This window comes from Pseudophryne corroboree, chromosome 9, assembly GCF_028390025.1.
Source record: "Pseudophryne corroboree isolate aPseCor3 chromosome 9, aPseCor3.hap2, whole genome shotgun sequence".
Taxonomy (NCBI): domain Eukaryota; kingdom Metazoa; phylum Chordata; class Amphibia; order Anura; family Myobatrachidae; genus Pseudophryne; species Pseudophryne corroboree.
Genome location: NC_086452.1, coordinates 12,001,960 through 12,017,544, shown reverse-complemented (window position 1 = coordinate 12,017,544; position 15,585 = coordinate 12,001,960). Strand labels below are relative to the sequence as shown.

Genomic DNA, 15,585 nt, shown 5'->3' with positions numbered 1-15,585 from the left:
GGCTGGGGGCCGGAAGCAGGCCGGGGGCCGGGAGCTAGGCCGGGAGCAGGCCGGGGGCCGGGAGCTAGGCCGGGAGTAGGCTGGGGGCCGAGAGGAGCCTGAGGGCCAGGAGCTAGGCTGGGGGCCGGGAGCAGGCCGGGGGCTAGGAGCTAGGCCGGGAGCTAGGCCGGGAGCTAGGCCGGGAACAGAACGGGGGCCGGGAGCTAGGCCGGGAGCAGGCTGGGGGCCGGAAGCAGGCTGGGGGCTGGAAGCTAGGCTGGGGGCCAGGAGCTAGGCCGGGAGCAGGCTGGGGGCCGGGAGCTAGGCCGGGAGCAGGCCGGGGGCCGGGAGCAGGCCGGGGACTAGGCCGGGAGCAGGCTGGGGGCCGGGAGCTAGGCTGGGGGCCAGGAGCTAGGCTGGGGCTGGGGGCCAGGAGCTAGGCTGGGGCTGGGGGCCAGGAGCTAGGCTGGGGGCCAGGAGCTAGGCTGGGGCTGGAGGCCAGGAGCTAGGCTGGGGCTGGGGGCCGGGAGCTAGGCTGGGGGCCAGGAGCTAGGTTGGGGCTGGGGGCCGGGAGCTAGGCTGGGGGCCAGGAGCTAGGCTGGGGGCCAGTAGCTAGGCTGGGGGCCGGGAGCAGGCCGGGGGCCGGGAGCTAGGCCGGGAGCAGGCTGGGGGCCGGGAGCTAGGCTGGGGGCCGGGAGCTAGGCTGGGGGCCGGGAGCTAGGCCGGGGGCCGGGAGCTAGGCCGGGGGCCGGGAGCTAGGCCGGGAGCAGGCCGTGGGCCGGGAGCTAGGCTGGGAGCAGGCTGGGGGCCGGGAGCTGGGGGCCAGGAGCTAGGCTGGGGCTGGGGGCCAGGAGCTAGGCTGGGGCTGGGGGCCAGGAGCTAGGCTGGGGGCCAGGAGCTAGGCTGGGGCTGGAGGCCAGGAGCTAGGCTGGGGCTGGGGGCCGGGAGCTAGGCTGGGGGCCAGGAGCTAGGTTGGGGCTGGGGGCCGGGAGCTAGGCTGGGGGCCAGGAGCTAGGCTGGGGGCCAGGAGCTAGGCTGGGGGCCGGGAGCAGGCCGGGGGCCGGGAGCTAGGCCGGGAGCAGGCTGGGGGCCGGGAGCTAGGCTGGGGGCCGGGAGCTAGGCCGGGGGCCGGGAGCTAGGCCGGGGGCCGGGAGCTAGGCTGGGAGCAGGCTGGGGGCCGGGAGCTAGGCTGGGGCTGGGGGCCGGGAGCTAGGCTGGGGCTGGGGGCCGGGAGCTAGGCATGGCAGCAGCCCAGTCACTGTAATCATTTCTGGTCTGGGGAAAAATAGTGTTTATTGCAAATCATTTCTCTCAGACTATTCTTTTAGTTACCTTCATCCACTACAATACAGGATACACAGCTCCCTCCACACAGAGTCACAGGGGAGACTGCAATCCGTGCGTGACAGTGATGATTACGGACGATAGTAACCAAATTAATAATTGGACTGTAGTCAGCGGGAAATTCACCACCGCCTGTGGTAACCTCATTAACAGATGGACTATAGTAGTGGGTGTCGACGATACTCCCCTCCGGCACTAGTAACCTCAGTAATAGGTGGATTATAGCCCGGGGTGCCAGCGATACTCCCCTCCGGCACTAGTAACCTCAGTAATAGGTGGATTATAGCCCGGGGTGCCAGCGATACTCCCCTCCAGCACTAGTAACCTCAGTAATAGGTGGACTATAGCCCGGGGTGCCAGCGATACTCCCCTCCGGCACTAGTAACCTCAGTAATAGGTGGATTATAGCCCGGGGTGCCAGCGATACTCCCCTCCGGCACTAGTAACCTCAGTAATAGGTGGATTATAGCCCGGGGTGCCAGCGATACTCCCCTCCGGCACTAGTAACCTCAGTAATAGGTGGATTATAGCCCGGGGTGCCAGCGATACTCCCCTCCAGCACTAGTAACCTAAGTAATAGGTGGACTATAGCCCGGAGTGCCAGCGATACTCCCCTCCGGCACTAGTAACCTCAGTAATAGGTGGATTATAGCCCGGGGTGCCAGCGATACTCCCCTCCGGCACTAGTAACCTCAGTAATAGGTGGAATATAGTCTGGGGTGCCAGCGATACTCCCCTCCGGCACTAGTAACCTCAGTAATAGGTGGAATATAGTCTGGGGTGCCAGCGATACTCCCCTCCGGCACTAGTAACCTCAGTAATAGGTGGATTATAGTCCGGGGTGCCAGCGATACGCCCCTCCGGCACTAGTAACCTCAGTAATAGGTGGATTATAGTCCGGGGTGCCAGCAATACTCCCCTCCGGCACTAGTAACCTCAGTAATAGGTGGATTATAGTCCGGGTGCCAGCGATACTCCCCTCCGGCACTAGTAACCTCAGTAATAGGTGGACTATAGTCCGGGTTGCCAGCGATGCTCCCTTCCGGCCCTAGTAACCTCAGTAATAGGTGGATTATAGTCCGGGGTGCCAGCGATACTCCCCTCCAGCACTAGTAACCTCAGTAATAGGTGGAATATAGTCCGGGGTGCCAGCGATACTCCCCTCTGGCACTAGTAACCTCAGTAATAGGTGGAATATAGTCCGGGGTGCCAGCGATACGCCCCTCCGGCACTAGTAACCTCAGTAATAGGTGGCCTATAGTCCGGGTTGCCAGCGATGCTCCCTTCCGGCACTAGTAACCTCAGTAATAGGTGGACTATAGTCCGGGGTGCCAGTGATACTCCCCTCTGGCACTAGTAACCTCAGTAATAGGTGGCCTATAGTCCGGGTTGCCAGCAATGCTCCCTTCCGGCACTAGTAACCTCAGTAATAGGTGGCCTATAGTCCGGGTTGCCAGCGATACTCCCCTCCGGCACTAGTAACCTCAGTAATAGGTGGACTATAGTCCGGGGTGCTAGCGATGCTCCCCACCAGCACTAGTAACCTCAGTAATAGGTGGATTATAGTCCGGGGTGCCAGCGATACTCCCCTCCAGCACTAGTAACCTCAGTAATAGGTGGATTATAGTCCGGGTTGCCAGCGATGCTCCCTTCCGGCACTAGTAACCTCAGTAATAGGTGGACTATAGTCCGGGCTGCCAGCGATACTCCCCTCCGGCACTAGTAACCTCAGTAATAGGTGGACTGTAATCCGGGGTGCTAGCGATGCTCCCCTCCAGCACTAGTAACCTCAGTAATAGGTGGACTATAGTCCGGGTTGCCAGCGATGCTCCCTTCCGGCACTAGTAACCTCAGTAATAGGTGGACTATAATCCGGGGTGCTAGCGATGCTCCCCTCCAGCACTAGTAACCTCAGTAATAGGTGGACTATAGTCCGGGTTGCCAGCGATGCTCCCTTCCGGCACTAGTAACCTCAGTAATAGGTGGAATATAGTCTGGGGTGCCAGTGATACTCCCCTCCGGCACTAGTAACCTCAGTAATAGGTGGACTATAGTCCGGGTTGCCAGCGATGCTCCCTTCCGGCCCTAGTAACCTCAGTAATAGGTGGACTATAGTCCGTGGTGCCAGCGATACTCCCCTCCAGCACTAGTAACCTCAGTAATAGGTGGACTATAGTCCAGGTTGCCAGCGATGCTCCCTTCCGGCACTAGTAACCTCAGTAATAGGTGGACTATAGTCCGGGTTGTCAGCGATGCTCCCCTCCGGCACTAGTAACCTCAGTAATAGGTGGACTATAGTCCGGGTTGCCAGCGATGCTCCCTTCCGGCACTAGTAACCTCAGTAATAGGTGGACTATAGTCCGGGGTGCCAGCGATACTCCCCTCCAGCACTAGTAACCTCATGTTATGCACACCAGTGCCTGCAGGAATGTACTGGTGTCTGAACTGTTATGCACACCAGTGCCTGCAGGAATGTACTGGTGTCTGAACTGTTATGCACACCAGTGCCTGCAGGAATGTACTGGTGTCTGAACTGTTATGCACACCAGTGCCTGCAGGAATGTACTGGTGTCTGAACGGATAGGGATGCAAAACAAATGAACTCACAGACAGACTGGGGAATATGACAGTACGTACACAGAAGGTGAGAGGGTAACAAAATAAACACAAAGTGAACAGAGAAGCCCAGCCGCTAAGAAACTGGGTGTCTCCCTATTATTAGGAATGCTCAGATGGAAAAAGCAAGATGTTGTGTTTTAATACGTAGAGAACCCGAAATGCTGTTGCTAAGGGCAACAGCAAAACCCTAAAGGGCTACCAACGGGTGTGGCAGTAAACTCCTTGGTCAGAGATGGAATGATAGACACAAGGAGAGTCTCCACAATCCTAATCCTCACTTGCAGTGCACAGGTTCAGCTTACTGCCACTAAACTGACACCTGAACACCTTGCACAGTGAGACAGGATTTAGGCAGGCAAGTCTGAGAATACAGCCGCAAACTTGCTAGGTTCACAGAGTAGCAAAAGAACCCCAGCAAGTTAAACGACTGACTCCAGTCTTACTGCTAGGTCTGGATTGGCAGAGTGTAGTACCAAATCCCCAGGCCTATTTGCAGTAAGCAACAACAAATACAAAGCTACACAGTACTGGCTAACTTTCAGGAACTAACTAACCAACAAAGATTCAGCAGCATCTGCTTAACCTGAGAAGAGGGTTTATAAAGCAGGTGCTGTCCACGCCCCACTCAGACCTCACAGACTGTGAGCACAAAAACCAGCACCGGATCCCCTGCCGTGCACAGAGCCTGTAACCACTGCACAGCAAAAGACCCGAACCGGAGTATCAGCTGCGCTCAGGTTACTCCGCTAGCACTTGTCTCCCGGTTGCCATGACGACGTGGCAGCACAGGGCAGGAGACCCTAACAGTAACCCCCCTCTGACGAGGGGTCAAAGAACCCCTACCACCGGGTTTATCGGGGAACTGCGAGAAGAAAGAGCGTATCAGTCTGGGGGCATGAAGATCACAACTGCGCACCCACGACCGCTCCTCCGGGCCATACCCCTTCCAGTGCACCAAAAATGACAGCCGACCCCGAACCATCTTGGAGTCAAGAATCCTTTCAACAACAAACTCCTTCTGGCCACGTATCAGAAGAGGGGAAGGTCTTCCACTGGAAGAAGGATTACTAATCGCCCGTTTTAAAAGGGAACAATGAAATGTTTTATTGATACCCAAAGAACGGGGCAGATCTAACTGAAATGCCACCGGATTGATAACCCTGGTGATCTTATAAGGGCCGATGAACCGGGGGCCTAACTTATGAGATGGCTGTCTCAACTTCAAATTCTTGGTAGACAACCAGACGAAGTCTCCTAATTTGAAGCTGCAGGGTCTTTTCCGCTTATCAAAAACCCTTTTGGTCACTAATGACACAGACACAAGGGCTTTCTTCACTTTCCTCCAAATACCTCTAAGGACCGAAACCACAGAGGAACCACCAGGCGTGGAGTCCAGGGGGTCAAAAGAATTGGCCTTAGGATGATGCCCATACACACAAAGGAAGGGAGAGATCCCTGTAGCAGAGTGAGCCGCGTTGTTATAGGCAAACTCCGCCATGGACAGATGAGCAACCCAGTCAGTCTGACACTTGGAGACATAACACCTGAGGAACTGCTCCAAGGACTGGTTCACCCTTTCAGTCTGCCCATTAGACTGCGGATGGTAGCCTGACGACAAGCTGACAGAAATCTGGAGATCGGAACAAAATGCCCTCCAGAATTTGGCCACAAACTGGGATCCGCGGTCAGAGACCACATCAAGTGGCAACCCGTGGAGACGCACAACACGCAGCATAAATAATTCAGACAGGCGTCTGGCCGATGGCAGCCCAACCAGTGGAACGAAGTGCGCCATCTTCGAAAACCTGTCAACGACAACCCAGATGGCCGTCATCCCCGAGGATTTGGGCAAGTCCACCACAAAATCCATTGAAATGTGAGTCCATGGCTTAGATGGGATAGAGAGTGGATGTAATGGGCCAACAGGAACCCCTCTAGGAGTCTTATTTCGGGCACAGATGTCACATGCCCGAACCCACTGATCCACATCCTTAGCCACCGAGGGCCACCACACCGCCCTAGATAGCAACTCCCGAGTTCTGGCAATACCCGGGTGACCTGCCGACTTCTTGGCATGGAATTCCAGGAACACTCGCTGTCTTAACCTAGGAGGCACAAACAAAAGACCTACCGGAAGGTCTGAAGGAGCCTGCTACTGTGCTCTAAGGACTAATGACAAGAGGTCCTGGGTAATGCACACTTTAATACATGATGGGGACACAATGGGCAACGGCTCCTCGTGGTCTCCTGGATTGGAGCAAAACTCAGCGAGAGCGCATCAGCCTTGATGTTTTTTGACCCAGGGCGATATGTTATCAAAAAATTAAAGCGAGCAAAAAACAAAGCCCATCGTGCCTGCCTGGCATTGAGACGCTTCGCTGACTCTAAATATGCAAGATTCTTATGGTCGGTGAGAATTGAGACCACAAACTTAGCCCCCTCAAGCCAGTGTCTCCACTCCTCGAGTGCATCCTTAATAGCCAACAATTCCCGGTTACCCACGTCATAATTCATCTCGGCAGGCGAAAATTTACGGGAAAAGTAAGCACAGGGATGAAGGCGATTATCAGACACTCCCATCTGAGAGAGCACTGCCCCAATACCCATCTCAGAGGCATCCACCTCCACCACAAAAGGACGCTCTGGATCTGGGTGTCGCAGCACCTTGGCCGAGACAAATGCCCTTTTGAGACGGGCAAAAGCCGCTTTAGCCTCACAAGACCAGTGAGCAACATCCGCCCCTTTCTTAGTGAGTGCCACCAAGGGCGCCACTATAGACGAAAATCCAGCGATAAATCGTCTATAAAAATTTGCAAAGCCCAGGAAACGCTGAAGCGCCTTCAAACTAGTGGGCTGCACCCAATCCAGGACTGCCTGTACCTTGGAACCCTCCATTTGGAAACCTTCTGGGGAGATAATATATCCTAGAAATGCGATTTGCTGAACTTCAAATTCGCACTTCTCCAGCTTCGCTCCAAGCCGGTGGTCTCTGAGTTTCTGGAGGACTAAGCGTACATGCTTCCGATGTTCCTCCAGGGAATGGGAGAAGATTAGGATGTCATCTAAGTATACAACTAAGAATCTATCCAAATATTCCCTGAGTACATCGTTCATGAAATCCTGGAAGACTGCCGGGGCATTACAGAGCCCAAAAGGCATCACCAAATATTCATAATGCCCTGAGTGGGTATTAAAGGCAGTCTTCCATTCATCCCCCTCTCTTATTCGGATTAGATTGTACGCCCCGCGTAGGTCAATCTTAGAAAAAATGGTGGCAGTACGAAGCTGGTCAAACAAGACCGAAATGAGAGGCAGTGGGTATGAGTTTTTAATCGTGATACGGTTCAATTCCCTGAAGTCGATGCAGGGTCGCAACGAACCGTCCTTTTTACCCACGAAGAAGAACCCCGACCCAACTGGAGACTGTGAAGGTCTGATAAATCCCTTAGCCAAGTTCTCCTGAATGTACTCTGCCATAGCCTGAGTCTCAGGACGTGACAGGGAGTACAACCTGCTCTTGGGAAGCTTAGCATTTGGCAACAAATCAATGGCACAGTCATAGGGGCGATGGGGAGGTAGTACCTCTGCAACTTTTTTGGAGAACACGTCCGCAAAATCTGCATAACACCCTGGCAATCCTGGCAAACTTAGCTGCGAGAGCCTGACTGGAAGGCTCAAGCAACTCCTGAAACAATCAGTACCCCAACTAAGAATCTCCCCAGAGACCCAGTCAAATTGAGGATTGTGGGCCCTTAACCAGGGTAACCCCAACACCAATGGGGCAAAAGTACAGACAGTCACATAAAAGGACAATTTTTCAGAGTGTGTGGCTCCAATAAACAAAGAAATCTGGCTAGTGCAAGAGGTAATTTTACCTTGGGATAATGGTTCCCCGTTTAACCCACAAATCTCAATTTCCGATGCCAAGGGTACTAAGGGAACAGAGTGTTTCAGGGCGAATTGGCGGTCCATAAAAACCCCGTCGGCCCCACTGTCCACAAAGGCCTCAGTCTTGACAGTTTGACCGAGGATCTTCAAGGTCACCGGAATGATAAAAGTCTTCTTGGGAAATTCTGACTTCTGGCCTGACAGGATATTTCCCATCACCCTCAGGCCCTGAAGTTTTCCGGCTTTTCTGGGCATGATACTACCACATGACCTTTATTCCCACAGTACAAACACAACACCTGCTGTCTCCTCCGCGTCTTCTCACGCGAGGAGAGGCGGGTAGCCCCAATCTGCATAGGCTCCTCGGAAAATTCCTCAGAGTCTGAGGTTCCCTTGGGAAAGAAGGAAACCTCGGTCTCCCTTTCAAGCCTACGCTCTCTCAGCCGTCTATCCACCCGGATGGATAACTGCATGAGCTGATCCAAGCTATCAGGCAAGGGATATTGTACCAGTTGGTCTTTTATCTGGTTAGAAAGACCTCTTCGGTACTGGTGTCTCAGGGCTGGGTCATTCCACTGGGTATCATGGGCCAACCTCTGAAACTCCGTACAGTAAACCTCAACTGGCCTTCGCCCTTGCTTAAGGATCGAAATCTGAGCCTCGGCTGAGGCCGTCTTGTCAGGGTCATCATACAACATGCCCAGTGCCGTAAAAAAAGCATCAACACTTTTAAGCGACGGACAGTCAGGCTGCAACCCATATGCCCAGACCTGTGGGTCTCCTTGTAGCAAGGAAATCACTATGCCCACCCGCTGAATCTCCGACCCAGAAGACTGAGGCCTAAGCCGGAAGTACAGCTTGCAGCTCTCCTTGAAACAAAAGAACTGCGAGCGATCTCCAGAAAAACGATCCGGGAGATTTACTTTCGGCTCCTTAACCCCTGAAGGTGCTGCTGCTGCGGGAGCTCCGCCAGCGGCCTGGGAGGTGTGCATTTTAATGGACAAATCATTAAATTGTCGAGTCAGGACCTGCACCTGATCGACCACCTGTTGCAACGTATTTTGAGGGGTATGCTCCATATTCCCACAAAATTTCAACAGGAGTATTAGGCTGCTGAATATGTTATGCACACCAGTGCCTGCAGGAATGTACTGGTGTCTGAACTGTTATGCACACCAGTGCCTGCAGGAATGTACTGGTGTCTGAACTGTTATGCACACCAGTGCCTGCAGGAATGTACTGGTGTCTGAACGGATAGGGATGCAAAACAAATGAACTCACAGACAGACTGGGGAATATGACATTACGTACACAGAAGGTGATAGGGTAACAAAATAAACACAAAGTGAACAGAGAAGCCCAGAGGCTAAGAAACTGGGTGTCTCCCTATTATTAGGAATGCTCAGATGGAAAAAGCAAGATGTTGTGTTTTAATACGTAGAGAACCCGAAATGCTGTTGCTAAGGGCAACAGCAAAACCCTAAAGGGTTACCAACGGGTGTGGCAGTAAACTCCTTGGTCAGAGATGGAATGATAGACACAAGGAGAGTCTCCACAATCCTAATCCTCACTTGCAGTGCACAGGTTCAGCTTACTGCCACTAAACTGACACCTGAACACCTTGCACAGTGAGACAGGATTTAGGCAGGCAAATCTGAGAATACAGCCGCAAACTTGCTAGGTTCACAGAGTAGCAAAAGAACCCCAGCAAGTTAAACGACTGACTCCAGTCTTACTGCTAGGTCTGGATTGGCAGAGTGTAGTACCAAATCCCCAGGCCTATTTGCAGTAAGCAACAACAAATACAAAGCTACACAGTACTGGCTAGCTTTCAGGAACTGACTAACCAACAAAGATTCAGCAGCATCTGCTTAACCTGAGAAGAGGGTTTATAAAGCAGGTGCTGTCCACGCCCCACTCAGACCTCACAGACTGTGAGCACAAAAACCAGCACCGGATCCCCTGCCGTGCACAGAGCCTGTAACCACTGCACAGCAAAAGACCCGAACCGGAGTATCAGCTACGCTCAGGTTACTCCGCTAGCACTTGTCTCCCGGTTGCCATGACGACGTGGCAGCACAGGGCAGGAGACCCTAACACCTCAGTAATAGGTGGACTATAGTTCGGGGTGCCAGCGATACTCCCCTCCGGCACTAGTAACCTCAGTAATAGGTGGACTATAGTCCGGGGTGCCAGCGATACTCCCCTCCGGCACTAGTAACCTCAGTAATAGGTGGACTATAGTCCGGGGTGCCAGCGATACTCCCCTCCGGCACTAGTAACCTCAGTAATAGGTGGACTATAGTCCGGGGTGCCAGCGATACTCCCCTCCGGCACTAGTAACCTCAGTAATAGGTGGACTATAGTCGGTGGGTGTCAGTGATGCTCCCCTCCGGCACTAGTAACCTCAGTAATAGGTGGACTATAGTCTGGGGTGCCAGCGATACTCACCTCCGGCACTAGTAACCTCAGTAATAGATGGACTATAGTCCGGGGTACCAGTTATACTCCCCTCCGGCACTAGTAACCTCAGTAATAGGTGGACTATAGTCCGGGTTGCCAGCGATACGCCCCTCCGGCACTAGTAACCTCAGTAATAGGTGGACTATAGTCCGGGTTGCCAGCGATACTCCCCTCCGGCACTAGTAACCTCAGTAATAGGTGGACTATAGTCCGGGGTACCAGCGATACGCCCCTCCGGCACTAGTAACCTCAGTAATAGGTGGACTATAGTCCGGGTTGCCAGCGATACTCCCCTCCGGCACTAGTAACCTCAGTAATAGGTGGACTATAGTCCGGGGTACCAGCGATACTCCCCTCCGGCACTAGTAACCTCAGTAATAGGTGGACTATAGTCCGGGTTGCCAGCGATACGCCCCTCCGGCACTAGTAACCTCAGTAATAGGTGGACTATAGTCCGGGGTGCCAGCGATACTCCCCTCCGGCACTAGTAACCTCAGTAATAGGTGGACTATAGTCGGTGGGTGTCAGCGATACTCCCCTCCGGCACTAGTAACCTCAGTAATAGGTGGACTATAGTCGGTGGGTGTCAGTGATACTCCCCTCCGGCACTAGTAACCTCAGTAATAGGTGGACTATAGTCCGGGGTGCCAGTTATACTCCCCTCTGGCACTAGTAACCTCAGTAATAGGTGGAATATAGTCCGGGGTGCTAGCGATACTCCCCTCCGGCACTAGTAACCTCAGTAATAGGTGGACTATAGTCCGGGGTGCTAGCGATACTCCCCTCCGGCACTAGTAACCTCAGTAATAGGTGGACTATAGTCCGGGGTGCCAGCGATACTCCCCTCCGGCACTAGTAACCTCAGTAATAGGTGGACTATAGTCGGTGGGTGTCAGTGATGCTCCCCTCCGGCACTAGTAACCTCAGTAATAGGTGGACTATAGTCTGGGGTGCCAGCGATACTCCCCTCCGGCACTAGTAACCTCAGTAATAGATGGACTATAGTCCGGGGTACCAGTTATACTCCCCTCCGGCACTAGTAACCTCAGTAATAGGTGGACTATAGTCCGGGTTGCCAGCGATACGCCCCTCCGGCACTAGTAACCTCAGTAATAGGTGGACTATAGTCCGGGTTGCCAGCGATACTCCCCTCCGGCACTAGTAACCTCAGTAATAGGTGGACTATAGTCCGGGGTACCAGCGATACGCCCCTCCGGCACTAGTAACCTCAGTAATAGGTGGACTATAGTCCGGGTTGCCAGCGATACTCCCCTCCGGCACTAGTAACCTCAGTAATAGGTGGACTATAGTCCGGGGTACCAGCGATACTCCCCTCCGGCACTAGTAACCTCAGTAATAGGTGGACTATAGTCCGGGTTGCCAGCGATACGCCCCTCCGGCACTAGTAACCTCAGTAATAGGTGGACTATAGTCCGGGGTGCCAGCGATACTCCCCTCCGGCACTAGTAACCTCAGTAATAGGTGGACTATAGTCGGTGGGTGTCAGCGATACTCCCCTCCGGCACTAGTAACCTCAGTAATAGGTGGACTATAGTCGGTGGGTGTCAGTGATACTCCCCTCCGGCACTAGTAACCTCAGTAATAGGTGGACTATAGTCCGGGGTGCCAGTTATACTCCCCTCTGGCACTAGTAACCTCAGTAATAGGTGGAATATAGTCCGGGGTGCTAGCGATACTCCCCTCCGGCACTAGTAACCTCAGTAATAGGTGGACTATAGTCCGGGGTGCTAGCGATACTCCCCTCCGGCACTAGTAACCTCAGTAATAGGTGGACTATAGTCCGGGGTGCCAGCGATACTCCCCTCCGGCACTAGTAACCTCAGTAATAGGTGGACTATAGTCCGGGGTGCCAGCGATACTCCCCTCCGGCACTAGTAACCTCAGTAATAGGTGGATTATAGTCCGGGGTGCCAGCGATACTCCCCTCCGGCACTAGTAACCTCAGTAATAGGTGGACTATAGTCCGGGGTGCCAGCGATACTCCCCTCCGGCACTAGTAACCTCAGTAATAGGTGGACTATAGTCCGGGGTACCAGTTATACTCCCCTCCGGCACTAGTAACCTCAGTAATAGGTGGACTATAGTCGGTGGGTGTCAGTGATGCCAACAGGTAGTAACCCCATTAATAGAAGGTGCAATGAAAAGGGGAACTTTAATTGGTGATGTCTCCGAGCCCAGGGAGAAATATACTTATTAGTGTATTATCCAAAAACCCATAAAGAGTAGAATGTTTGAAATGTGCTATAAATCTCCATCATACGACGCTCTCAGCTACAGCGGCGTTAGTGCCGGCTCTCAGTTCCCGAGCTCATCTGAACGTCTCAGCGACGATTGTGGATGTGAGCTTAATCCGTCATTTTCCCCATATCCTGCACTACGGACTGTTCCACTTCATCCCAATTATCTTATTTACTCACTGAAACCCTCCTGAGGACACAGCACTGTGACTAGGCCACTTGAATTAATTGAATAACGGTCTAATTGTATCTTAGTTGCAGGGTGCGCAGTGTGATGGCCTGAAAACTGTGGAGGACGCGGCACGCCGAGGACGCGTTCAGTGCAGATAACATACTCAGGCACAGTATCACAAAGAAATCACCTTCATCCTTTTCAGAGGATTATTCATCTCTCGCTGGAGGGAGGCTGCTCTGCCGGCTAGGAACGTCTGGAAGGCTGAGCTAAGAAGACCCTCGTATTTCTCTAACAGCAGTTTATCCTCAGGTGGGTAGATTCGCCTGAGATAAGGAGAGAGGAAACACACACATGCCAGCCAGTCAGTGCATTTATATAATAAGCAGAGCACAATGCTGCTGCATTAAAATAAATGTGCCGTCCTGAGGAACCGGCAAACAAGCTACATTGCAAAGCTGCGCAGGCGGGCCGCCGTGGAGACGCTGAAGCGCAGTACTTTATTTAATGGGTTTGGAAGAGAATTTTCCCACCACGACCGCTGTACAGAATGTAAGATGCTCTGAAAAGTGCACAAATGGCCGCATTATGGAGAAACCATACGGAAATAAATAGATTTAATAGGACATAGTGCAGGATGAACTATGACCTCTTACATTATACCATATTGGTTTTATCTCCTCAGCAGGTATTTCTGTATATTTAACCTGAGACGTTGATTTGCAGATTCAGTGAATTACGCAGCAGGCTTTGTTAAAACTCTCATTGTTCAAAAATAGTTACAGGTTGAGTCTCCCTTATCCAGAATGCTTGGGACCAGAAGTATTTTGGATATGGGATTTTTCCGTATTATGGAATAATTGCATACCATAATGAGATATCATGGTGATGGGACCCAAGTCTAAGCACAGAATGCATTTATGTTACATATGCACCTTATACACACAGCCTGAAGGTCATTTTAGACAATATTTTTTATAACTTTGTGCATTAAACAAAGTGTGTGTACATTCGCACAATTCATTTATGTTTCATATACACCTTATACACACAGCCTGAAGGTCATTTAACACAATATTTTTAATAACTTTGAGTATTAAACAAAGTTTGTGTACATTGAGCCATCAGAAAACAAAGGTTTCACTATCTCACGCTCACTCAAAAAAGTCCGTATTTCGGAATATTCCGTATTTCGGAATATTTGGATATGGGATACTCAACCTGTATTTACAAATGGCAACACTCTGGATTATGAATAAAGAGCCTCGTCTGATAGCGCAATATTCCACCTACCTATCTGCTGCCAGGGACAGGGCGGATAACGGGCCACATGTGGGCCTGGGATTAGAAATAACTAACTGACAAGTGCTGTGTACCATGTGGGCGTGTACACCCCTTATACTATCAGTACCTAGGTCTACCTAAATACGAAAAAGTAAAAAAATGGAGTCACTTTGTGAACAAAATAGAAATACAATTTTACCACTTATGATTTTTGACCAACAGGGTGGGGAGCTGGGTGTCTGCTCATCATTATTCAGTCATGGGCCTATTTTTATGTGGAGACCTGGGGGTATATTTACAAAAATTAAATTTTGGAAAGGACTTTATGAATCTTCCAAATAGATTGAAATCGATTCCTTTTGGTGTTTCTAAACTTTTTGAAAATTGCCTTATTTACTAAAAATCGATTTTGCATTCGATTTTGAAATCGAATTCAATGTGGATTATGTTTGGAAGGGATTTAGAATTGAATGTATGAAACCCCTTCAAAATCGAACCTCAAATCCCCATTCAAATCCCCAGCAAAATAGAATGTAAAATTGAATAGAACACCCTATTTGCTTCCTATTGGTCCAAATGTATCACATGCACACAAATTAAAGGGGAAGCGCTCTCTTTACACCGTTTTAAACATGAAAACATAATTGATTTTTTTAATTTGTTTTTTTTTTTTTGCACAATTATGCAATTGACGGCAGCAGGACACAATGTCAACTTTTTTGCAAAATGATATAAAAATATGCATTTTGAATAAAAAAATGTAGAAAAAAAAATAGATGCATTCTGTCATGGATTGGGTGGCTATATGTGCCTCTTTATTAGATGTTTTATCAACACATACTGGTATCTCACACAACAACCATCCCTCTGGCATTTGTCCAACAAGATTTTTGATAGATAGGGATGAATTGCTGAGGATGTAGGCATCATGGGCTGAATCAGGATAGGCAGATACTTCATCATGTTTTTGGTAAAGTCCAATGTATTTTTCAGCAAAATTGCTCAATATTGTGCTCTGGTGCAATCTATTAAATAATAAAAAATAAATAAATAAGTCTATAAGTATAAATATGTGCTCTAGTCAACTCATGAAGCTGCTGATGGTGCTCAGATTGATCCTCCAGGGATTTCTTAGGTCAGGTGGTGTTTTGCATTGTGTAGGTAGGTGCACAACATACCATACCCTTGGGCAACTATTTTTGCTACTTCCACACTGCCCTATGTGTTTTTGGGTACTTAAAATTAGTCAATGTCTAAGACCATTCTAAACATTTGGAGAATTCAGGTTCGATTTTGAGGTTGATTTCGAATTGAACGTTAGTAAATTTGGGGATTTCATGTGGTTCTATGGGAAAACATTGATGTTTTTCAGAAATTCGATTTCTATTGGGACAGGAGTTGAATCTGCCTTTAGAATCGATTAGACATTCGATTTGGGCTTTAGTAAATCTGTTCAACCCAAATAGAATGGAAATCGAATTGAAACAGAATGCCAAACCCTTGAGTCACCAAAATTGAACGTTAGTAAATGTTGCCCCTGGAGCTGTAGTCCCATCCACCTCATTGTTAATATTGCCA

General features: G+C 50.8%; 1 protein-coding gene across 3 annotated transcripts in view; it reads right to left on the bottom strand.

The window, feature by feature from the left end:
* The window catches only part of TTLL7 (tubulin tyrosine ligase like 7), a 434,278-nt gene that overhangs the window by 142,059 nt on the left and 276,634 nt on the right, over nt 1–15,585 (bottom strand). For all 3 annotated transcript variants that reach the window (XM_063938974.1, XM_063938973.1, XM_063938975.1), the window contains one exon: nt 12,914–13,049. In XM_063938974.1, the coding sequence (XP_063795044.1) occupies nt 12,914–13,049 (136 nt within the window). The remainder of the gene's footprint in view (nt 1–12,913; nt 13,050–15,585) is intronic.